Genomic DNA, 26,180 nt, shown 5'->3' with positions numbered 1-26,180 from the left:
TATAGCAGTTATATTCTTGTACATAGGAGCAGTATTATAGTAGTTATATTCCTGTACATAGGAGCAGTATTATAGTAGTTATATTCTTGTACATAGGAGCAGTATTATAGTAGTTATATTCTTGTACATAGGGGCAGTATTATAGTAGTTATATTCTTGTATATAGGAGCAGTATTATAGTAGTTATATTCTTGTACATAGGAGCAGAATTATAGTAGTTATATTCTTGTACATAGGAGCAGTATTATAGTAGTTATATTCTTGTACATAGGAGGCAGTATTATAGTAATTATATTCTTGTACATAGGAGGCAGTATTATCGTAGTTATATTCTTGTACATAGGAGGCAGTATCATAGTAGTTATATTCTTGTACATAGGAGGCAGTATTATAGTAGTTATATTCTTGTACATAAGAGCAGTATTGTAGTAGTTATATTCTTGTACATAGGAGGTAGTATAATAGTAGTTATATTCTTGTACATAGGAGGCAGTATTATAGTAATTATATTCCTGTACATAGGAGGCAGTATTATAGTAGTTATATTCTTGTACATAGGAGGCAGTATTATAGTAGTTATATTCTTGTACATAGGAGCAGTACTATAGTAGTTATATTCTTGTACATAGGAGGCAGTATTATAGGAGTCATATTCTTGCACATAGGAGCAGTATTATAGTAGTTATATTCTTGTACATAGGAGCAGTATTATAGTAGTTATATTCTTGTACATAAGAGCAGTATTATAGTAGTTATATTCTTGTACATAGGAGGCAGTATTATAATAGTTATATTCTTGTACATAGGAGGCAGTATTATAGTAGTTATATTCTTGTACATAGGAGCAGTATTATAGGAGTTATATTCTTGTACATAGGAGCAGTATTATAGTAGTTATATTCTTGTATATAGGAGCAGTATTATAGTAGTTATATTCTTGTACATAGGAGCAGTATTATAGTGGTTATATTCTTGTACATAGGAGCAGTATTATAGTAGTTATATTCTTGTACATAGGAGGCAGTAATATAGTAGTTATATTCTTGTACATAGGAAGCAGTATTATAGTAGTTATATTCTTGTACATAGGAGCAGTATTATAGTAGTTATATTCTTGTATATAGGAGCAGTATTATAGTAGTTATATTCTTGTACATAGGAGCAGTATTATAGTAGTTATATTCTTGTACATAGGAGGCAGTATTATAGTAGTTATATTCTTGTACATAGGAGCAGTATTATAGTAGTTATATTCTTGTACATAGGAGGCAGTATTATAGTAGTTATATTCTTGTACATAGGAGCAGCATTATAGTAGTTATATTCTTGTACATAGGAGGCAATATTATAGTAGTTATATTCTTGTATATAGGAGCAGTATTATAGTAGTTATATTCTTGTACATAGGAGCAGTATTATAGTAGTTATATTCTTGTATATAGGAGCAGTATTATAGTAGTTATATTCTTTTACATAGAGACCATATTATAGCAGTTTTTTTTGTGTAATGTTTTGTAGAATTTGTTTTGTTTTTCTTTACTAAATGTCTTTTTTATCTTTGTTTTGCTGCTGTTTATATATTGACGGCTCAGTGATTGCCGCAGGAGATCGCTGTGACAGGGAGGTCACTTAACTGTGCAGTGCAGTAAAATTAATGGTTGTGGGTATGACAGCCTGTGCTCTGGTTTATGGGATGTTTGTGTTTGTTCTGTCAGGGAGGAATTATTTTAATAATGTGTTATGTACAGAATGGTCTCTGAGGTTGTCTGGCAGCAATGTGGGTATGACAGCCGGGATTAGCTTGCTGCTTTAGGTTCCAGATCTCTCACATTGGAATTGTATTTACCGCCCGGTGAGGACTCAGTCTGTTACTTTGTGATACATTGTGTGCTACATTTATAAATAAGAAGATGAGTAGATCATTGTGATTATAGATCTTGTCACAATTGTGCAGGGAATCTGATAATTCTGGAAGTGAAATTACACTATTTTATCTTTGGAAATCTTGCCCGTGTGCAGTGCCCAATCCAAGAATTTGGGTGCCACAATTCATCAATGTAGTGCCATTGAGCAGACTAGTAGTGGTTGCCGCTTGACTCTTTCTTGTTTCTAAAGAGTCAGGGGTGAGAGAAGTATGTCTCATAACCTGGGGCAGGGGCATATATTAAGAGCTGCTGTCCTGATATCCGCCAACATCCTGATATCCGCCGGGATGTAGCATTCCAATGTATGTTACTGATCAGGCGGTGCATGGTCACACACCCGGATATTCCTTGATACTGACACGACATCGCGGTTGATTTTCCACTACTCTGCCGGTCAGAAACAATTTTTTTCTTTGTTTAAAAATCCTGATGAAATGGAAGAATTTTGTTTGTGGAACATTTCAAGAATAAAGTATTTAATGTTTTTTGTATAAACAGAGCCTGGAGCCAAGCGAAACAACGAGGAGCCGTCAGCTAAATTATTTACTGCGAACATAACCCAGAAAGCGTCGCCTGGAAGAGTCAGAGCGAACCAGAGCCACGTACTGCCTGTTATGCTGGTGGAGCTAGTAGATCTGGTGACCCCATCTATTCCTAGAATAATAGGGGTACAGTGACCACCCATATGACAGACAGGAGTTGTGGCAGTGCTCCATGGGGTACAGAGGCCTCAGTCACATCAAGACCTTGGTTCCAACAAGTGGCCCTAATATTATATGTAAAGGCAGCAGTACTATGACTAGATTGTTGTGGCTGATGGAGGGGAGTAAAACTTAATATCCCAATCCAAGAATTTGGGTACTGCTATGGGTGCCATTGAATCCCAAAAGAAAGCCGTGTTTGGAAAGTTGTCATGTTCCACGGTGCAGTTATTGGTCTATTAGACAAAGAATTTGCTGCATAGTTCAGGCAGGTAATTGGAGTATATCATGGCACAGCTATGGGTCCAGTGTTTCTGGACGGTATTTGCCCGGTATATTCATGACACTGCTGTGGGTCCTGTCTAAAATCTTTAGTTTTGTACCTATGTCTACTATGTTACTTGCACTGCTATGGGTCATATGTATGAGCTGCAGTTTTGTTCCTCTGCCTACTATGTTCATGGCACTGCTATGGGTCCTTTTCAGGAGCTGCAGTTCTGGTCCTGTGTCTGGTATGTACACGGCACTGCTGAGGGTCCTATCCAGGGGCTTCAGTATTGGCCTTGTGCCTGGTATGTTCATAGCACTGCTGTGGGTCCTATCCAGAGGCTTCAGTTTTGGTCCTGTGTCTGGTATGTACACGGCACTGCTGTGGGTCCTATCCAGGGGCTTCAGTTTTGGTCCTGTGTCTGGTATGTACACGGCACTGCTGTAGGTCCTTTCTAGGGGTTTCAGTATTGGTCCTGTGTCTGGTATGTACATGGCACTGCTGTGGGTCCTATCCAGGGGCTGCAGTTTTGGTCCTGTATCTGGTATGTACATGGCACTGCTGTGGGTCCTGTCTAGGGGCTTCAGTTTTGGTCCTGTGTCTGGTATGTACACGGCACTGCTGTGGGTCCTGTCTAGGGGTTTCAGTATTGGTCCTGTGTCTGGTATGTACATGGCACTGCTGTGGGTCCTATCCAGGGGCTTCAGTTTAGGTCCTGTGTCTGGTATGAACACAGCACTGCTGTAGGTCCTATCTAGGGGCTTCAGTTTTGGTCCTGTGTCTGGTATGTACATGACACTGCTGAGGGTCCTATCCAGGGGCTGCAGTTTTGGTCCTGTGTCTGGTATGTACACGGCACTGCTGTGGGTCCTGTCTAGGGGCTTCAGTATTGGTCCTGTGCCTGGTATGTACACGGCACTGCTGTGGGTCCTGTCTAGGGGCTTCAGTATTGGTCCTGTGTCTGGTATGTCCACGGCACTGCTGTGGGTCCTGTCTAGGGGCTTCAGTATTGGTCCTGTGTCTGGTATGTCCACGGCACTGCTGTAGGTCCTATCTAGGGGCTTCAGTTTTGGTCCTGTGTCTGGTATGTACATGGCACTGCTGTGGGTCCTATCCAGGGGCTGCAATTTTGGTCCTGTATCTGGTATGTATACGGCACTGCTGTGGGTCCTGTCTAGGGGCTGCAGTTTAGGTCCTGTGTCTGGTATGTACATGGCACTGCTGTGGGTCCTATCCAGGGGCTTCAGTTTTGGTCCTGTGTCTGGTATGTACATGGCACTGCTGGGGGTCCTATCTAGTGGCTGCAGTTTTGGTCCTGTGTCTGGTATGTACACGGCACTGCTGTAGGTCCTATCCAGGGGCTGCAGTTTTGGTCCTGTGTCTGGTATGTTCATGGCACTGCTGTGGGTCCTATCTAGTGGCTTCAGTTTTGGTCCTGTGTCTGGTATGTCCACGGCACTGCTGTGGGTCCTGTCTAGGGGCTTCAGTATTGGTCCTGTGTCTGGTATGTCCACGGCACTGCTGTAGGTCCTATCTAGGGGCTTCAGTTTTGGTCCTGTGTCTGGTATGTACATGGCACTGCTGTGGGTCCTATCCAGGGGCTGCAGTTTTGGTCCTGTATCTGGTATGTACACGGCACTGCTGTGGGTCCTGTCTAGGGGCTGCAGTTTAGGTCCTGTGTCTGGTATGTACATGGCACTGCTGTGGGTCCTATCCAGGGGCTTCAGTTTTGGTCCTGTGTCTGGTATGTACATGGCACTGCTGAGGGTCCTATCCAGGGGCTGCAGTTTTGGTCCTGTGTCTGGTATGTACACGGCACTGCTGTGGGTCCTGTCTAGGGGCTTCAGTATTGGTCCTGTGTCTGGTATGTCCACGGCACTGCTGTGGGTCCTGTCTAGGGGCTTCAGTATTGGTCCTGTGTCTGGTATGTCCACGGCACTGCTGTAGGTCCTATCTAGGGGCTTCAGTTTTGGTCCTGTGTCTGGTATGCACATGGCACTGCTGTGGGTCCTATCCAGGGGCTGCAGTTTTGGTCCTGTATCTGGTATGTACACGGCACTGCTGTGGGTCCTGTCTAGGGGCTGCAGTTTAGGTCCTGTGTCTGGTATGTACATGGCACTGCTGTGGGTCCTATCCAGGGGCTTCAGTTTTGGTCCTGTGTCTGGTATGTACATGGCACTGCTGAGGGTCCTATCTAGTGGCTGCAGTTTTGGTCCTGTGTCTGGTATGTACATGGCACTGCTGTGGGTCCTATCCAGGGGCTTCAGTTTTGGTCCTGTGCCTGGTATGTTCATGGCACTGCTGGGGGTCCTGTCTAGGGGCTGCAGTTTTGGTCCTGTGTCTGGTATGTTCATGGCACTGCTGGGGGTCCTATCTAGTGGCTGCAGTTTTGGCCCTGTGTCTGGTATGTACACGGCACTGCTGGGGGTCCTATCTAGTGGCTTCAGTTTTGGTCCTGTGTCTGGTATGTACACGGCACTGCTATGGGTCCTATCCAGGGGCTTCAGTTTTGGTCCTGTGTCTGGTATGTACACGGCACTGCTATGGGTCCTATCCAGGGGCTTCAGTTTTGGTCCTGTGTCTGGTATGTACACGGCACTGCTGTGGGTCCTATCCAGGGTCCTCAGTTTTGGTCCTGTGCCTGGTATGTTCATGGCACTGCTATGGGTCCTGTCTAGGGGCTGCAGTTTTGGTCCTGTGTCTGGTATGCTCCTCAGTATAAAGACACACACAGTCTTTCTAATTTCTAACAAGGAACCATCTCACTAACACCATAAAGTGAAAATTGCTAACTTTCATGGTTCACCTTCTTTCCCATGGATCCTTCCACACTCAGCAAGGTCAATATCCCCCCAGTGGGCAATAAAGATAAGAGGGCGCCACCACAGCCTTGTGAGCAGCCAAAAATAATCACCCCCTTTAAATATGAGCCTGTGAAAGGTTTTATCATCACTGATCTCATATTTTTGTGCAATAGATTAAAAAAAGCGCAGATGTATACGATGTGGAAACTGATGTTAACACGTGTCGACAAGTCAACCGCCGGGCGTGAGGAGATTGTCCGGAGCAGACTGAACATGTAACAGCGAGTCTCTTCTGGTGACACGGACACAAAGACAACTCGTATCAAAAACTCACATCCACTTGGACCGGGGGGGATGATAATACTACAACCTCACTGTCATACAAATTTTATTGCTACATTGTATCAAAACAGGGGGGGGGGATAATAGGATTTGCAAATAATAGGATTAAAGTGATTAAAAACATATTGTTGTTTTGTGTAAAGAACTTTGATGCATCCCTATGTGTCTCCGTGGTTACAGACTACAAGCAGACCTTGCGTAGTCTGATCCTGCAGTCAGGCAGAGGAATAGGAGTAACACATGGCGGCTTGTATCTATGGAGACACATCGCTCTGCCGATACAGGTTAATCATCACGACCATTTGCAAAGTTAAGTCTTATTTTAAAGACATTGGAACAATGTAAAATGATTTGCAAAAGTATACATACCCTTTAAAGGGCAACTCTTTTGATTATTAATATTAACGTGATTAGTGCTACAAAAATGACCAGGTCACATGGCATAGATTTTGCCGCATTGCTTTATTTGGAGAATTAACTGCCTCTCCGTATTTCAGCCCATTCTGCTGCAGAATTTTCTCATCTTTCCAACCACCAGCTATCGCGGGCGCTTACCTCTCGGACACAGGAGGTCCCCAGGGTCGGCCGTCCATCAGTCTGCCATTGGTGGATTGATACATTTTCATTGGGCAGAGTCTTAACGAGACATTGACGGATGCAGAGGTCGATCGTCTTAAAGAGGTAACGACCATCTGAAGACATTTCCAATAAGGTTTCCAATTAAAGGGCCGGATCAATAACCCGAAAGCTCACTATCAGCCTTATTGGACTAAGATAGCCGTAAAGAAAGAAAATCTGACTGTAAAAACCCCAGTACAATGATCTATTCAGTCACATTTACACAGCGTGAGGGGTGACAACCATGAAAGGCGGCCATTATGGTGCCCATAAAGGTTGTTATGGAGCTTTCCGTAGACTTGAACGATGTCAATTCCATTGTTATATAGACTTACACCTTTAACTTCTACTGCTCTGCCTATGTATGTGTCAGTCTTCACTGTAGTTCTGGCATTTTATTCACAAACAATGCCTGGAGAACACCACAAAGCATGGAATGGATGGGGAGGCGCGCACATCCGTGATGTAAAGACGTTCCGCCGAGAGAGCTCAGATATGTCCGAAGACGTCGATGTCCATGGGAATGTGACAGGGTGCTGGGTGCATCTTACGGTTTATGTTCCGTTTTTTTGCTTTCCGTATACGGACCGTATATATGGAATCATTCATTTCAATGGATCCGCAATAAAAACGGATCCGTATTTCCGTTTTTCCGTTCAAAGTCAGAACATGTCCTATTATTGTCCGCATAACGGACAAGGATAGGACTGTTCTATCAGGGGCCGGCTGTTCCGTTCCGCAAAAAACAAAATGCACACGGATATCATCCGTATTTTTTGCACATCCTTTTTTTGCGGACCGCAAAATACTGAAAAAGCCATACGGTCGTGTGCAAGAGGCCTAAGCTTCAGACAGGAGCCACCACATACCCACATGTCCAGAAGGTTAGAATGTGGCCCTGAAGGACCCGTGGTAATACAGACGTATCGCGCTCTACTCACTGCTGTGGTTTTATTTAGTCCCTCACATTATTAGATGTTATTTTATGTTATATAACTTTTGGTCTGTTTCTGACATTTTTGGGCTTTTGATTTTTCCAATTTTATGATCATTTGCAGCCAAAGATATTCCCAGAACCCTAAAACCTCACACAATGGATCCGTTTGTATCAGTTTGTATCAATGCCTCCCATGTTGTCCTTGAATAGAATGAGATGCTGACATAGGCAAAAATCAATGATAAGAATAAGGGCTGGTGTATGAGCGAATCATGGCGGATGAGCAGCCCTGGCGCCTCTCAGCCTCCTGCCTGGAGGAATGGCTTATAATAGATTGTAAGTGCCACCCGCTGGACAGGAGAGATGGGCTCCACCTGCTGAACCTGCTCTGGCAGGTAGATTGACACCATGGCTGTCCCTTTTGGCCTCCAGCCTCTTCGCTGCTGCACTCATGGTCGGACGTCCTCCCGATGTGAGATGGAGAAGCCTTCTCCAAGATTCTGTGCTGATTAATTCCTTAGAATATTTTGTAGGGATCAGAGCATTGTTATTCCGATTCACAGCTCCAAATCTACTGCATAGAGATGATACTCTGGTTACCATCAGCCGCCACTAGAGGGAGCTCACTGTAAACTGTTTTATTATAGAGTTCAGTGTATACCGTAAGCACCTAAGCTTCACATAGTGGAGGAAGAAATGTATCATTTAACACTTTGTCGAGGCAGAGTACATGGAGATATGGAACAGAAGACAAACCCAAAGCAGCAAGACCTCTGAACTGTCTCCCAGTAGCTCATCATCCACAGTCCCCATCACCTATTCATACTGTGGGTTCCTCTACATGAAACTGATTGCTGGGGGCAATGCTGCTTAAAGCCCTTGATACCAGATCATAGCTACATGCGAACTGCAATGCAGACCAAGCAAATTAAACTGGAGGCAGAGGAGGAAGGAATGTTCCATGAACGAGTCTAACATTGTTATAAACTGCAAATTCACTTGTTACTTTTCTGGGTTGAACTCTACAGAGAGACACAATAAAGTCAACGTGATGTGCGGATATTGATATTAATTAGATCCACAGCTTATATGCAATCCTTACAAACCTGGAGTTCTGCCCAGAACTAAGATCTGTACAAAACATTAATTCTGTTACTTCCTTTATAATTTTATATTATAATCAACAATGTTCATTGACTTCATCACCTGTGAATGCAGCCAGAGAGACTCCATGTACAAAAATATAACTACTATAATACTGCCTCCTATGTACAAAAATATAACTACTATAATACTGCTCCTATGTACAAGAATATAACTACTATAATACTGCTCCTATGTACAAGAATATAACTACTATAATACTGCCTCCTATGTACAAGAATATAACTACTATAATACTGCTCCTATGTACAAGAATATAACTACTATAATACTGCTCCTATGTACAAGAATATAACTACTATAATACTGCTCCTATGTACAAGAATATAACTACTATAATGCTGTCTCCTATGTACAAGAATATAACTACTATAATACTGCTCCTATGTACAAGAATATAACTACTATAATACTGCTCCTATGTACAAGAATATAACTACTATAATACTCCTCCTATGTACAAGAATATAACTACTATAATGCTGCTCCTATGTACAAGAATATAACTACTATAATACTGCTCCTACGTACAAGAATATAACTACTATAATACTGCCTTCTATCTACAAGAATATAACTACTATAATACTGCTCCTATGGACAAGAATATAACTACTATAATACTGCCTCCTACGTACAAGAATATAACTACTATAATACTGCCTCCTCTGTACAAGAAAATAACTACTATAATACTGTCTCCTATGTACAAGAATATAACTACTATAATACTGCTCCTATGTACAAGAATATAACTACTATAATACTGCTCCTACGTACAAGAATATAACTACTATAATACTGCCTTCTATCTACAAGAATATAACTACTATAATACTGCTCCTATGGACAAGAATATAACTACTATAATACTGCCTCCTATGTACAAGAATATAACTACTATAATACTGCTCCTATGTACAAGAATATAACTACTATAATGCTGTCTCCTATGTACAAGAATATAACTACTATAATACTGCTCCTATGTACAAGAATATAACTACTATAATACTGCTCCTATGTACAAGAATATAACTACTATAATACTCCTCCTATGTACAAGAATATAACTACTATAATGCTGCTCCTATGTACAAGAATATAACTACTATAATACTGCTCCTATGTACAAGAATATAACTACTATAATACTGCTCCTATGTACAAGAATATAACTACTATAATGCTGCTCCTATGTACAAGAATATAACTACTATAATACTGCTCCTATGTACAAGAATATAACTACTATAATACTCCTCCTATGTACAAGAATATAACTACTATAATACTGCTCCTATGTACAAGAATATAACTACTATAATACTGCCTCCTATGTACAAGAATATAACTACTATAATACTCCTCCTATGTACAAGAATATAACTACTATAATACTGCTCCTATGTACAAGAATATAACTACTATAATGCTGCTCCTATGTACAAGAATATAACTACTATAATACTGCCTCCTATGTACAAGACTATAACTACTATAATACTGCCTCCTATGTACAAGAATATAACTACTATAATACTGCTCCTATGTACAAGAATATAACTACTATAATACTGCTCCTATATACAAGAATATAACTACTATAATACTGCTCCTATGTACAAGAATATAACTACTGTAATACTGCTCCTATGTACAAGAATATAACTACTATAATACTGCTCCTATGTACAAGAATATAACTACTATAATACTGCCTCCTATGTACAAGAATATAACTACTATAATACTGCTCCTATGAACAAGAATATAACTACTATAATACTCCTCCTATGTACAAGAATATAACTACTATAATGCTGCTCCTATGTACAAGAATATAACTACTATAATACTCCCTCCTATCTACAAGAATATAACTACTATAATACTGCTCCTGTGTACAAGAATATAACTACTATAATACTGCTCCTATGTACAAGAATATAACTACTATAATACTCCTCCTATGTACAAGAATATAACTACTATAATACTGCTCCTATGTACAAGAATATAACTACTATAATACTGCCTCCTATGTACAGGTATATAACTACTATAATACTGCTCCTATATACAAGAATATAACTGCTATAATACTGCCTCCTATGTACAAGAATATAACTACTATAATACTGCTCCTATGTACAGGAATATAACTACTATAGTACTGCTCCTATGTACAAGAATATAACTACTATAATACTGCTCCTATGTACAGGAATATAACTACTATAATACTGCTCCTATGTACAAGAATATCACTACTATAATACTCCCCCTATGTACAAGAATATAACTACTATAATACTGCCTCCTATGTACAAGAATATAACTACTATAATACTGCCTCCTATGTACAAGAATATAACTACTATAATACTGCCTCCTATGTACAAGAATATAACTACTATAATACTGCCTCCTATGTACAAGAATATAACTCCAATAATGTAACCATCCCCTGCCCTTTCTGGTGGTACAGTCCTATGCAATGACTTTAATATTAGCCTAACTAAATATTCCCCCCAGATTATCAGACCAGGAGACGCCCTGTTTAGCCAAAACTATTATACCGCCATGATGATTTTCTTTGAGATGATTTATTTTCGCTGAACAAAACCCATTTAATGAAAGGTCTTTAAATTGATACTAATTCACGAGTCACAACATGTTTGAGCACTCTGTTGCAGTATTTGGACACGATTTGGTAACTAACTGGCACTCAGTATGGCACATTTTTTTGTATATGAACTTCACGTCAGTACGGTTGTTTAGACACAGTTTTGGTATTTGATTACTATATTGTATTCTGATACAGTCTAGTCCTATTTGGGCACAATGTGGCAATGATGTTATTATGCTATATGGCTGTATTTGAGTACAGTGTAGCAGTGCACATTCTTTCAGTATTTTCAAACTGTGATACGTATTGGTTCAACTGTCATTGACAGCATTTCGGTATAATATGGCTCTTATGTTTGCGCACAGTATGGCGGCATTTCGGTATAATATGGCTCTTATGTTTGCGCACAGTATGGCGGCATTTCGGTATAATATGGCTCTTATGTTTGCGCACAGTATGGCGGCATTTCGGTATAATATGGCTCTTATGTTTGTACACAGTATGACGGCATTTGGGCATAATATGGCTGTTTTCGGTACACAGTATGGCGGTATTTGGGCAGTTCGTGGCTCTTTGGATGCAAGATTACACTGTGTTTAGCCTTATTTTTTAAGTTCTTTTTTTCCTGAGATGTAAACAAGTGGAGAGTGGCTCTTGTTCTGTCCGGGGCCCCCGGGCCCCACCTGTGTCTGGCTGCACGGGCTGGAGGTACCGCAGATAATTGCTCTTATATAACCCTGATTCCTACATACAGGAGGGGAGATGAAATGCTGCAATCTCCTGGGGGCAGAAAGGACGCCCCTGACCCCGCTGGCTGCCACCCTCGCCCGCAGCCCACGTCCTACCATCCACAAAACCCAATTATCATCTGACGGGGAAAGAATTCAGAATTCATGAAAAAGGTTGAATATCTGTAAACCGCCGTCACCAGGGGAAACGCTGCTGCATGTCAAGGCAATTGTTTAACCCCTTCAGTGCTGGATCTCAAAGGCTTTGAGTGATAGGTTGCTGCTGTGCGGGGGGGTGTAGAGAGTGGCTGAGGACCAGAGGATGGGGGGTACAGGGGTATGGTGAGGGTCACGCCACCATGGAGAGGGGCAGACCCTGCCATGCCTTGGGGGCACATATACAATGGGGGGGGGGTGCCCTTTTTATGGTAGCGTTGCTGCCCCACTCTCGTTGCACGGAGCGCTCCTCCATCTGTTCGCACCGTGTGCAATCCTCCGATCCTCCCCTTGTATCGACTGCAGAAACAACTGAATGGAGCTGCCATCGATCTCTCTGCACAATCCAGCGCACATGAATGGCACGGGCAGTCATCATTAACCTCTCCTGCTCAAGACAGGTCTATACGCACTCCGCTCCTGAAATACTCTGCACTGCTGGGAGAACCCTGGATCTGGATCAGCCTACGACCTCCACTAGATCAGCACACTCCTCTCCTGAAATACTCTGCGCTGTCGGGGGCCCACTACATCCTCCACTATAGTGTATAATGTTTAGTCTGTGACCTCTCACAAGGTTAGCAAGCTCCTCTGCTGGAACACAATTCCTCTAAATATATTTAGCAATGGACCCTTTAACAGAGTCACCGTCTGATGAGACTGAGGGCTCGTGCACACGACTGGCATTCTGCATTTTGCGGAACGGAACGTCCGGCCCATGATAGAACAGTCCTGCCCTTGTCCCACATGAATAGGACATGTTCTATATTTTTGCGGATGCAACAGAACGGACACACGGTTTGCTGCCCCATTGAAGTGAATAGGTCCGCATCTGACCCGCAAAAAAAATGCGGATTGGATGCGGACCAAAAATACCTTCCTGTGCATGCGCCCTAATGCAGGCTTTTTGTTCGACTCATAGTTTTACGTTTGGTTGCATCCAAAAAATAAAACACCTTTACTAATAGTATTAATAAAGATTCTCCTACCGTTTGGCGTTCACAGCTCCCCGCAGACCTATGTGCCTTCATAGCGATAGGCTACAAGCCCTTTGATCCTGCGGTCGTGTGGTCATCTCTGGAGGGCAGAGGAGAGCAGTAACGCCTGACTACACAGGGTTTGTTTGCAGTCTGTTACCATGGAGACACATAGGGTTGTATTAGAGCAGCAGACACAAAGCATAGATTTGCATATGTGCAGCTGCTCCATTTTTATTTTTTTTCTATTTTAGAGGTTCGTTAAAAAACATTGCAAGAGTAAAGACTGTAGAAATCTGTAATATAGATAAGATACATATTCTTGATTACATTGGGAGGCTGAAAATCCTTCCTGACCTAAACAGCTGAGGGTTTGTTACAATGTATCCCATCTAGACAATCCTCTGTGAGCTAAACAGCCTGATACATTGTAGCAGACTATCAGCATGGAAGAGACATCTGTGCTGCTGATGCATTCACCTCACAGAGGATTCTCTAGACTGGATGCAACTGTAACAAACCCTCAGCTGTGAGAAGCATTAGGCGTTTGCAGGTTCCCATTCACTGACAGCAAGCATAGATCCTGAACACCAAGTCTAGTAGAAAGTGTTTCATTAGACAATAGAACCCCAGAAAAGTAAAAAAACAAAAAAAATGGAATGATTCTTGACGAGACAGAATATAGCATTTCATGTTTTTTAAAGGGACAGTACACCTAAAAGCAGGCAGAGTAATATTTCAGAAAACTCGATGTCACTGGAGCGTATTCAGTGTGAGAAATGGACCCGCAGCATGATAATGATTTATAATGCTGTGTGTTCCTGTCGACCTCGACTCTAAGGATCTGCACTGACAGCGTCATTAGAGGTGAGGTCGGGCAGGAACACGCAGCATTATAAATCTGTATGATGCCGTATGTCTACGTCATAGGAGCGGCATTCAGGACGAAGCGAAGCAGATATCTAATAATGAGATCCTAGACTAGTCCTGGACAGAGTCACAGATGACTGAAGATGGAGTGCAGCTCTGGATGTGACCAGAGTATAATACTTAAGTATATGAGTGCAGTTGTGAATATTGTATCAGGCCTATACGATTACCCAGCAAAGTCCCCCGCACATGTCTGCTGTGATCGCTGATGCGCGTTCATGTTCCTTTAAATTCTAATTTTTCTTTTCTCTTTCTTTGCAGAGTATTTAAGAAAGCCAGTCCTAATGGAAAGGTGAGCCCCCCCCCCCCCTTCTCTGCCGATATACAGACGATGTACTATGAGGATGGGGACATTGAGGAGAGTTTCCCCGTCTTAGGGCTCATGCACACGGAGGTGTTTTTTGTCCGCATCCCATCCACGGTTTTTGCGGGTCGGATGAGGACCCATTCACTTAAAAAAATATAGAACATGTCCTATGTTCTACAGTTTTAGGCTACATGCACGTGCTGTTTTTTGCGGTCTGCAAACCGCGGATCCGCAAAAAACGGGTGCCGCCCGCGTGCCTTCCGCAATTTGCGGAACGGAACGGGCGGTCATTGTAGACATGCCTATTCTTGTCCGCAAAAAAACGGACAAGAATAGGACATGCTATATTTTTTTTTGCGGGGCCACGGAACGGAGCAACGGATGCGGACAGCGCGCGGAGTGCTGCCCGCATCTTTTGCAGCCCCATTGAAGTGAATGGGTCCGCACCCGGGCCGCAAAAACGGCGGCTCGAATGCGGGCCAAAACAACGGCCGTGTGCATGAGGCCTTACAGAGGGCAGGACGATTCGTTCTGCAAAATGCGGAAATCACTCGCCTGGTATCTGTGTTTTGCGAATCCGCGATTTGCAGAACTCAAAAATACCAACGTCGTGTGCATGAGCCCATACTATTACTGCTCTGGCTGAACTGAACACTGATTAACATGTTACTCCAATCACATCTAGAGCTGCATTCACACCTCTGCTGTTTCGCCATGTCTTATGCTACAATCACATCCAGAGCTGCATTCACACATCTGCTGTTTCATCATGTCATATACAGTACAACAATCACTCCCAGAGCTGTATTTATATTTCTGCAGTTTCATTATGTCTTATGCAGCGTACTCAAGTTAGGTTTAGAAATGTTCCTGGGTGTTGTAGTGCAATAGACACTAACCTGAGACGGCTGACTCTCTGCAAGGGCAGGGGATGATGAGAAATGTTCGTGACGCCAGTGCCAATTAAACGGTGGCACGCCGTTTGCTGATAGCAGGAATAACTGAGGAACCACGTGATGTTAAAACAGAATTCAAACTTTAGTAATCATCATTTAGGGACATTGATGGAAGCGCAGTTCCTTTGAAGACAGTTGATTTTCAATACAGCTGAAGCAGGCAATATATATATATATAGCAAGGTGACTTCAGAGTGTTAAACACAGGACTTGCAGTACAGGCAGCTTGCACTCTATTCCTGACTGATCCTGGAACATAGAAACTCTTCTCCAAGGCCCGATGCCCTAGCACTGGCGTATATCCTTGGTTTTATCTTTATCAAGTACCTCCTCTGTTGTCTTGAGTACCTCTTGCTTTTCTGAGCTTTGCCTCTGTCTCTCTCTCAGCTTCCTCAGGCTCTAGAAACTTCTGAACTCCCTCAGTGTCCTCAGGCTGATTAGCTGTGGTGTTCCTGCTTCTGCATAAATATATTCAGGAGGGGAACCTTTTCCTTGGATCTGGAACCTGGTTACAGGGACTGCAATACCCTCTCCTGGTCCACAGGCTTCAGGCCTGGACTTGACTCTGACATAGTCTAATCTCTGGTTAGACTAGACTACAGACTGTAGACTCCAACTCTAGACTCCAGACTGACGACTCCCCCTCCTTCCCTGTCTGGGCCTTATATAAACTAGGGCTCCCTAGCTCCCTCTAGTGACTAAGAGCTGGAATGACACCCCTAGCAGGCCTGCACATACAAATCTCACAGTAACAGGGAAATACATAGCATTACATTACATTAAATTTTATAAAGACGACTTATACCAACTTCCCCATAGATAAGGGGGACGACAGCACACAAGTGACCCTTCTGTAGTGACGGGCATTACAGTCCCCGTACACTACACTTATGCTGCAATCACACCCAGAGCTGTGTTCACAGCTCTGCTGCGTTATCATGTGTTATACTACAATCATATCCAGAGCTGCGTTAGCAGTTCTGCTATTTCATCATGTTTTATTCTCCAGTAATATATAGAGCTGCATTCAAACTTCTGCCAATCGCATCCAAAGTTGCCTTGTCAGTACTACAGTTTCATTGTGTCTTATACTCTAGTCATGTCTAGATCTGAGTTCATGGTACTGCAGTTTCATCATGAGTTAAACTCCAGTAACCTTCAGAGCTGCATTCAAATTTCTGCTGTTTTATCTTGTCTTATACTCTACTTGCCTTCAGAACTGAATTCACAGGCATACTGTTTCATCATGTCAATTGCTCTAGTCACCTCCAGAGCTGCTTTTACATTTACTTTGTTTCATTATACTCCAGTCACATCCAGTGCTGCATTTCACTGTTCTGCAGTTTCATCATGTCTTATACCCTGGTAGCATCTGGAACTGCATTCACAGTTTTGCGGTGTCAGCATGTCTTATGCTGAAGGAGCATCCAGAGCTGCATTCACAGTTCTGCTGTTTCATCATGTCAATTGCTCTAGTCACCTCCAGAGCTGCATTCCCAGTTTGCTTCATTATCTCTGACCCTCCAATTACAGCTAGAGCAGCATTCACAGTTCTGCTGTTTCATCATGCCTGTTAGGGTTTGTTCCTCGGTTGTGGATTCTGCCCAGAGATTCCATGACCCAGATTTCTTCATCCACAGCCTGCTCATTATTCAGTAGATTCTACGCCAAAAAAAGGCGCCGATTAGATCCATTAACCTTTTCTGGAGCAAATTCACATACAAACCTGCAGCAAAAATCCTGATGTAAAAGGGGCTTTAGACCTTGTCGCCCTCTAATCATTTGCAGCCTGACAGATTCTGCAGATCCTGGGTTCTAATCCCGCAGCCGCCAGCGGTTTCCATGGAAATCAGAGTTATAGAAAAAAAGGCTTTCAGCACTAAAAGCTTTCTAAAGAAAGAGAACCCGAGTCCAAGGCCCTCGCTGCGCCAGGCGGGAAATAAAAGCCCTGGCTGCAGCACAGCACAGATCTCTTCTGGTTATTTGTTACAATGTATCAGTGCAGGAAAAATGTATCAGTCTCACAGAGGATCGCCTGCACTGGGTACAACTGTAACAAACCGCCAGCTGAGATAAAGCTGGACAGTTTCCGTCTCATATATAAAAATAAGAATGTTTCCATTCACTGACAGGAAGCAGAGATCATGAATATGGTGAGGAGTGGAAACACACAGTACAAAATGAAGCTTATAATCTCCATATAACGCTGAGTGAATTTATAAATATATATATAATTTTTTATTTTATTTGTTGTGATCTGGAATTTATTCTTAGTCACATCCAGAGCTGAATTCACAATTCTGCTCTTTCATCAAAGCTTATTCTCCAGTCACATCCAAAGAGGCTTTCACAATTCTACTGTTACATCGTGTGTTATACTCCAGTTATATTTGGGGATGCATTTAGAATTACATTATGCCTTTGACTCCAGCGACATCCAGAGCTGTGTTTTTAATTATGATTTTGCACCATATTTATACTCTGGTCAGATTCAGAGCTGCATTTATATTTCTGATTTTAGACAGTATTTACACTCCAGTCACATTCAGAGCTGCTTTTATAATTCTGATTTTACACCGTATTTATACTCTGGTCAGATTCAGAGCTGCATTTATATTTCTGATTTTACACCGTACTTATACTCTGGTAAGATTCAGAGCTGTATTTATAATTCAGATTTTAGACTGTATTTACACTCCAGTCACATTCAGAGCTGCATTTATAATTCTGATTTTGCACAGTATTTACACTCCAGTCACATTTACAGCTGCACTCTGTTACCTGCTGAATGTAAACCTAGAAACAATGTAACTTCTTGCCTGGCGTTCTGACTGTATTGTATCGAGGGAGATGTATTGTTCATTACGTTCAGTGCTAATAATCAGTCAGAGAGATTGTGCAGCCTGAGAGCAGCAGAGTACTGACCCTGGCCTCCCCTGCGTCCTCTGCCCTCCGGGGGGTCCTAGCTGTGATGGCCTCTGATGTCATTGTCCTGCTATCTTCTTGTCTTTAATGTGTCGGTATAATATAAGCGTTCCAGAAATCCATTATTCCCTCTCCTCACTCCTCGGAGATCGGATGTCTATTATTCAGAGAGAAGTGAGAGCAAAACGAATGAATCTCATCGGCGGTGACTCAGCGGGGGCTGCACTTCTGTAGCCTTTTCCTTTATTTATCTGTGTAATCACACGGCTGGCGCAGAAGCAGGAACACGGCTGAAATGTTCCAGACGCCTGCGCTGCGGCTCGTGCAAGTCACTCAGGTACCTGTCTTATATACACTGGCTGTTCAGTCACAGGGGCCAGGCCTGCACTCACTGGTGTAATGACAGGGGCCACACCTGTACTGACAGGTGTAATCACTGGGACCACGCCTGCACTCACAGGTGTAATAACTGGGAAAACACCTGTAATCACAGGTGTAATAACTGGGACCAAACCTGCAATCACAGGTGTAATGACTGGGACCATGCCTGCACTTACAGGTGTAATAACTGGGAACACACCTACAATCACAGGTGTAATAACTGGGGCCACACCTGCAATCACAGGTGTAATGACTGGGAACACGCCTACAATCACAGGTGTAATGACTGGGACCATGCCTGCACTTACAGGTGTAATAACTGGGAACACACCTACAATCACAGGTGTAATGACTACGAATATGCCTACAATCACAGGTGTAATCACTGGGACCACGTCTGCAATCACAGGTGTAATAACTGGGACCATGCCTGCACTCACAGGTGTAAGAACTGGGAAAACACCTGTAATCACAGGTGTAATAACTGGCAACACGCCTGCACTCACAGGTGTAATAACTGGGAAAACACCTGCTCTCACAGGTGTAATAACTGGGACCAAACCTGCAATCACAGGTGTAATAACTGGGACCATGCCTGCAATCACAGGTGTAATAACTGGGAACATGACTGCAATCACAGGTGTAATAACTAGGAACACGCCTGCAATCACAGGTGTAATAACAGGGAACTCGCCTGCAGTTGCAGGTGTAATAACTGGGACCACACCTACAATCACAGGTGTAATAACTGGGAACATGCCTGCAATCACAGGTGTAATCAATGGGACCAAACCTGCAATCACAGGTGTAATAACTGGGAACTCGCCTGCAGTTGCAGGTGTAATGACTGGGAACACGCCTGCAATCACAGGTGTAATAACTGGGAACACGCCTGCAATCACAGGTGTAATAACTGGGAACACGCCTGCAATCACAGGTGTAATAACTGGGACCATGCCTGCAATCACAGGTGTAATAACAGGGAACTCGCCTGCAGTTGCAGGTGTAATAACTGGGACCACACCTACAATCACAGGTGTAATGACTGGGAACACACCTGCAATCACAGGTGTAATAACTGGGGCCACACCTGCAATCACAGATGTAATTACTGGGATCACACCTGCAATCACAGGTGTAATGACTGGGACCATGCCTGCACTTACAGGTGTAATAACTGGGAACACACCTACAATCACAGGTGTAATGACTACGAATATGCCTGCAATCACAGGTGTAATAACTGGGACCATGCCTGCACTCACAGGTGTAATGACTACGAATATGCCTGCAATCACAGGTGTAATCACTGGGACCACGCCTGCAATCACAGGTGTAATCACTGGGACCACGCCTGCAATCACAGGTGTAATAACTGGGACCATGCCTGCACTCACAGGTGTAAGAACTGGGAAAACACCTGTAATCACAGGTGTAATAACTGGCAACACGCCTGCACTCACAGGTGTAATAACTGGGAAAACACCTGCTCTCACAGGTGTAATAACTGGGACCAAACCTGCAATCACAGGTGTAATAACTGGGACCATGCCTGCAATCACAGGTGTAATAACTGGGAACATGCCTGCAATCACAGGTGTAATAACTAGGAACACGCCTGCAATCACAGGTGTAATAACAGGGAACTCGCCTGCAGTTGCAGGTGTAATAACTGGGACCACACCTACAATCACAGGTGTAATAACTGGGACCACACCTACAATCACAGGTGTAATAACTGGGAACATGCCTGCAATCACAGGTGTAATCACTGGGACCAAACCTGCAATCACAGATGTAATAACTGGGAACTCGCCTGCAGTTGCAGGTGTAATAACTGGGACCACACCTACAATCACAGGTGTAATTACTGGGAACACACCTGCAATCACAGGTGTAATAACTGGGGCCACACCTGCAATCACAGATGTAATTACTGGGATCACACCTGCAATCACAGGTGTAATGACTGGGAACACACCTGCAATCACAGGACACCTGCAATCACAGGTGTAATGACTGGGAACACACCTACAATCACAGGTGTAATGACTACGAATATGCCTACAATCACAGGTGTAATCACTGGGACCACGCCTGCAATCACAGGTGTAATCACTGGGACCACGCCTGCACTCACAGGTGTAAGAACTGGGAAAACACCTGTAATCACAGGTGTAATAACTGGCAACACGCCTGCACTCACAGGTGTAATAACTGGGAAAACACCTGCTCTCACAGGTGTAATAACTGGGACCAAACCTGCAATCACAGGTGTAATAACTAGGAACACGCCTGCAATCACAGGTGTAATAACAGGGAACCTGCCTGCAGTTGCAGGTGTAATAACTGGGACCACACCTACAATCACAGGTGTAATAACTGGGACCACACCTACAATCACAGGTGTAATAACTGGGAACATGCCTGCAATTACAGGTGTAATCACTGGGACCAAACCTGCAATCACAGGTGTAATAACTGGGAACTCGCCTGCAGTTGCAGGTGTAATAACTGGGACCACACCTACAATCACAGGTGTAATTACTGGGAACACACCTGCAATCACAGGTGTAATAACTGGGAACATGCCTGCAATCACAGGTGTAATAACTGGGACCATGCCTGCACTCACAGGTGTAATAACTAGGAACACGCCTGCAATCACAGGTGTAATAACAGGGAACTCGCCTGCAGTTGCAGGTGTAATAACTGGGACCACACCTACAATCACAGGTGTAATGACTGGGACCACGCCTGCAATCACAGGTGTAATAACTGGGAACATGCCTGCAATCACAGGTGTAATAACTGGGACCATGCCTGCACTCACAGGTGTAATAACTAGGAACACGCCTGCAATCACAGGTGTAATAACAGGGAACTCGCCTGCAGTTGCAGGTGTAATAACTGGGACCACACCTACAATCACAGGTGTAATAACTGGGAACATGCCTGCAATCACAGGTGTAATCACTGGGACCAAACCTGTAATCACAGGTGTAATAACTGGGAACTCGCCTGCAGTTGCAGGTGTAATAACTGGGACCACACCTACAATCACAGGTGTAATTACTGGGAACACACCTGCAATCACAGGTGTAATGACTGGGAACACGCCTGCAATCACAGGTGTAATAACTGGGAACATGCCTGCAATCACAGGTGTAATAACTGGGAACACGCCTGCAATCACAGGTGTAATAACTGGGACCATGCCTGCAATCACAGGTGTATTAACAGGGAACTCGCCTGCAGTTGCAGGTGTAATAACTGGGACCACACCTACAATCACAGGTGTAATAACTGGGAACATGCCTGCAATCACAGGTGTAATCACTGGGACCAAACCTGCAATCACAGGTGTAATGACTGGGAACACACCTGCAATCACAGGTGTAATAACTGGGGCCACACCTGCAATCACAGATGTAATTACTGGGATCACACCTGCAATCACAGGTGTAATGACTGGGAACACGCCTGCAATCACAGGTGTAATAACTGGGAACACGCCTGCAATCACAGGTGTAATAACTGGGAACACGCCTGCACTCACAGGTGTAATAACTGGGAACTTGCCTGCAATCACAGGTGTAATAACAGGGAACTCGCCTGCAGTTGCAGGTGTAATAACTGGGACCACACCTACAATCACAGGTGTAATAACTGGGAACAGTGTTGAGTTTTGGAGTACCGCACTCCAGTTTCATTCACTGGTGCCTGCAAGGACTTATTCAGTCGCGCTATAGTAGTAAGAAGATTGCAGCACACAGTTTTTCTTGTTGCTTTTAAGTTTTAATTTAACATTTTTGTCAACACATAATTAGAGTTCCAGTGCAATTTTTCACAGCTATATGCATAGATGAGAATGACCAGACGTTTCGGCCTTTCACGGCCTTCCTCAGTGGTCTTAAATCTTGGATGCTGTGTAGTGAGGCACTTGCGCTGGATGCCTTCAGAAAGCAACAAGAAAAACTGTGTGCTGCAATCTTCTTACTACTATAATAACTGGGACCATGCCTGCAATCACAGGTGTAATCACTTGGACCAAACCTGCAATCACAGGTGTAATGACTGGGAACATGCCTGCAATCACAGGTGTAATAACTGGGAACACGCCTGCAATCACAGGTGTAATAACTGGGAACACGCCTGCAATCACAGGTGTAATAACTGGGACCACGCCTGCAATCACAGGTGTAATAACTGGGACCACGCCTGCACTCACAGGTGTAATAACTGGGAAAACACCTGTAATCACAGGTGCAATAACTGGTGTAATAACTGGGACCACGCCTACAATTACAGGTGTAATAACAGGGAACTCGCCTGCAGTTGCAGGTGTAATAACTGGGACCACACCTACAATCACAGGTGTAATAACTGGGAACATGCCTGCAATCACAGGTGTAATAACAGGGAACTTGCCTGCAGTTGCAGGTGTAATAACTGGGACCACACCTACAATCACAGGTGTAATTACTGGGAACACACCTGCAATCACAGGTGTAATGACTGGGAACACGCCTGCAATCACAGGTGTAATAACTGGGAACATGCCTGCAATCACAGGTGTAATAACTGGGAACACGCCTGCAATCACAGGTGTAATAACTGGGACCATGCCTGCAATCACAGGTGTAATAACAGGGAACTCGCCTGCAGTTGCAGGTGTAATAACTGGGACCACACCTACAATCACAGGTGTAATAACTGGGACCAAACCTGCAATCACAGGTGTAATGACTGGGAACACACCTGCAATCACAGGTGTAATAACTGGGGCCACACCTGCAATCACAGATGTAATTACTGGGATCACACCTGCAATCACAGGTGTAATGACTGGGAACACGCCTGCAATCACAGGTGTAATAACTGGGAACACGCCTGCAATCACAGGTGTAATAACTGGGACCATGCCTGCACTCACAGGTGTAATAACTGGGAACACGCCTGCAGTTGCAGGTGTAATAACTGTGACCACACCTACAATCACAGGTGTAATAACTGGGAACAGTGTTGAGTTTTGGAGTACCGCACTCCAGTTTCATTCACTGGTGCCTGCAAGGACTTATTCAGTCGCGCTATAGTAGTAAGAAGATTGCAGCACACAGTTTTTCTTGTTGCTTTTAAGTTTTAATTTAACATTTTTGTCAACACATAATTAGAGTTCCAGTGCAATTTTTCACAGCTATATGCATAGATGAGAATGACCAGACGTTTCGGCCTTTCACGGCCTTCCTCAGTGGTCTTAAATCTTGGATGCTGTGTAGTGAGGCACTTGCGCTGGATGCCTTCAGAAAGCAACAAGAAAAACTGTGTGCTGCAATCTTCTTACTACTATAATAACTGGGACCATGCCTGCAATCACAGGTGTAATCACTTGGACCAAACCTGCAATCACAGGTGTAATGACTGGGAACATGCCTGCAATCACAGGTGTAATAACTGGGAACACGCCTGCAATCACAGGTGTAATAACTGGGACCACGCCTGCACTCACAGGTGTAATAACTGGGAAAACACCTGTAATCACAGGTGCAATAACTGGTGTAATAACTGGGACCACGCCTACAATTATAGGTGTGATAACTGGGACCACGCCTACAATTACAGGTGTAATAACTGGGACCATGCCTGCACTCACAGGTGCAATTACTGGGACCATGCCTGCACTCACAGGTGTAATAACTGGGACCATGCCTGCACTCACAGGTGTAATAACTGGGACCACGCTTGCAATCCCAGGTGTAATAACTGGGACCATGCCTGCACTCACAGGTGCAATTACTGGGACCATGCCTGCACTCACAGGTGTAATAACTGGGACCATGCCTGCACTCACAGGTGTAATAACTGGGACCATGCCTGCACTCACAGGTGTAATAACTGGGACCATGCCTGCACTCACAGGTGTAATTACTGGGACGATGCTTGCAATCACAGGTGTAATAACTGGGGCCACGCCTGCACTCACAGGTGCAATTACTGGGACCATGCCTGCACTCACAGGTGTAATAACTGGGGCCACGCCTGCACTCACAGGTGTAATTACTGGGACCACGCCTGCAATCACAGGTGTAATTACTGGGATCATACCTGCAATCACAGGTGTAATAACTGGGAACATGCCTGCACTCACAGGTGTAATAACTGGGACCACGCCTGCAATCACAGGTGTAATTACTGGGAACATGCCTGCACTCACAGGTGTAATAACTGGGACCACGCCTGCAATCACAGGTGTAATTACTGGGATCATGCCTGCAATCACAGGTGTAATATCTGGGACCACGCCTGTACTCACAGGTGTAATTACTGGGACCAGGGCTGCACTGAGGTTCTGACCAATTGCTATTATAGTTTGATCTTATGTGTGGATGTAAGGACCCTTTAGTCACCTGATCTGATTCGCATAAATTCGTTAACCTATAGAGAGCTTCTGGGGAGCACATGGCAGAGAGACTATAAATAGAAGTGCAGGAAGGCTAAAAATTCAGAAGCAGGAGTGCCTGAGATACAGCTGGGAAGCTGCTGCAGGAAACATAGCCAGCATTAATCCTGCGAGTATCTAGCTAGATAGTGGAGGTGATTGGTGCTAGGGTTTGAACAAGAAGGAGCCTTGCAGTGTGCCCATCATGGAACTATGACGTGGTCTCATGGGTCAGACTGATGCTGAGACGTCTGATCCCACATGAGTAATGGCCGCTCTGTCATCTTCCGTCTTTATCCTCAGATGACCCCGATGTCTGCTGCAATCTGCTTGTTGTCTGAGACTCCCGGGCACAAGTTTTTGTCTTCAGATAACAGAAAAACACAGATTATAGCAGAGAATGTAAGGGTACTTCCACACTCGCGTTGTTTGATTCTGGCAGGCAGTTCCATTGATCAGGCAAACTGTATGCAAATGCATGACATTTTTTCTGACTGATCAGGCATTTTTCAGACTGATCAGGATCCTGATCAGTCTGAAAAATGCCTGATCAGTCAGAAAAATGCATTGCAATACTGGATCCATTTTTTCCGGTGTCATCAGGCAAAACGGATCCGGTATTTATTTGTTTCACATTTTTAAAGGTCTGCGCATGCGCATAACGGAATACCGGATCCATCAATGCGGCAATTTGAATGCCAGATCCGGCACTAATACATTCCTATGGAAAGAAAATGCCGCATCCGGCATTCAGGCAAGTGTTCAGTTTTTTTGGCCGGAGATAAAACCGCAGCATGCTGCGGTATTATCTCCGTCCTGAAAAGTCAAAAAGACTGAACTGAAGACATCCTGATGCATCCCGAACGGATTGCTCTCCATTCAGAATGCATTAGGATAAAACTGATCAGTTCTTTTCCGGTATAGAGCCCC

General features: G+C 43.8%; 1 protein-coding gene across 4 annotated transcripts in view; it reads left to right on the top strand.

Moving 5' to 3' along the window:
- The window catches only part of LOC120996568 (beta-arrestin-1), a 150,846-nt gene that overhangs the window by 64,048 nt on the left and 60,618 nt on the right, over positions 1-26,180 (top strand). For all 4 annotated transcript variants that reach the window (XM_040426559.1, XM_040426557.1, XM_040426556.1 and 1 more), the window contains one exon: positions 14,504-14,534. In XM_040426559.1, coding sequence (XP_040282493.1) covers positions 14,504-14,534 — 31 coding nt within the window. The remainder of the gene's footprint in view (positions 1-14,503; positions 14,535-26,180) is intronic.

Source organism: Bufo bufo, chromosome 3, assembly GCF_905171765.1.
Source record: "Bufo bufo chromosome 3, aBufBuf1.1, whole genome shotgun sequence".
Classification (NCBI taxonomy): domain Eukaryota; kingdom Metazoa; phylum Chordata; class Amphibia; order Anura; family Bufonidae; genus Bufo; species Bufo bufo.
Note: the sequence above shows the minus strand (reverse complement) of the source record. Positions and strands in the feature narration are given on the sequence as shown.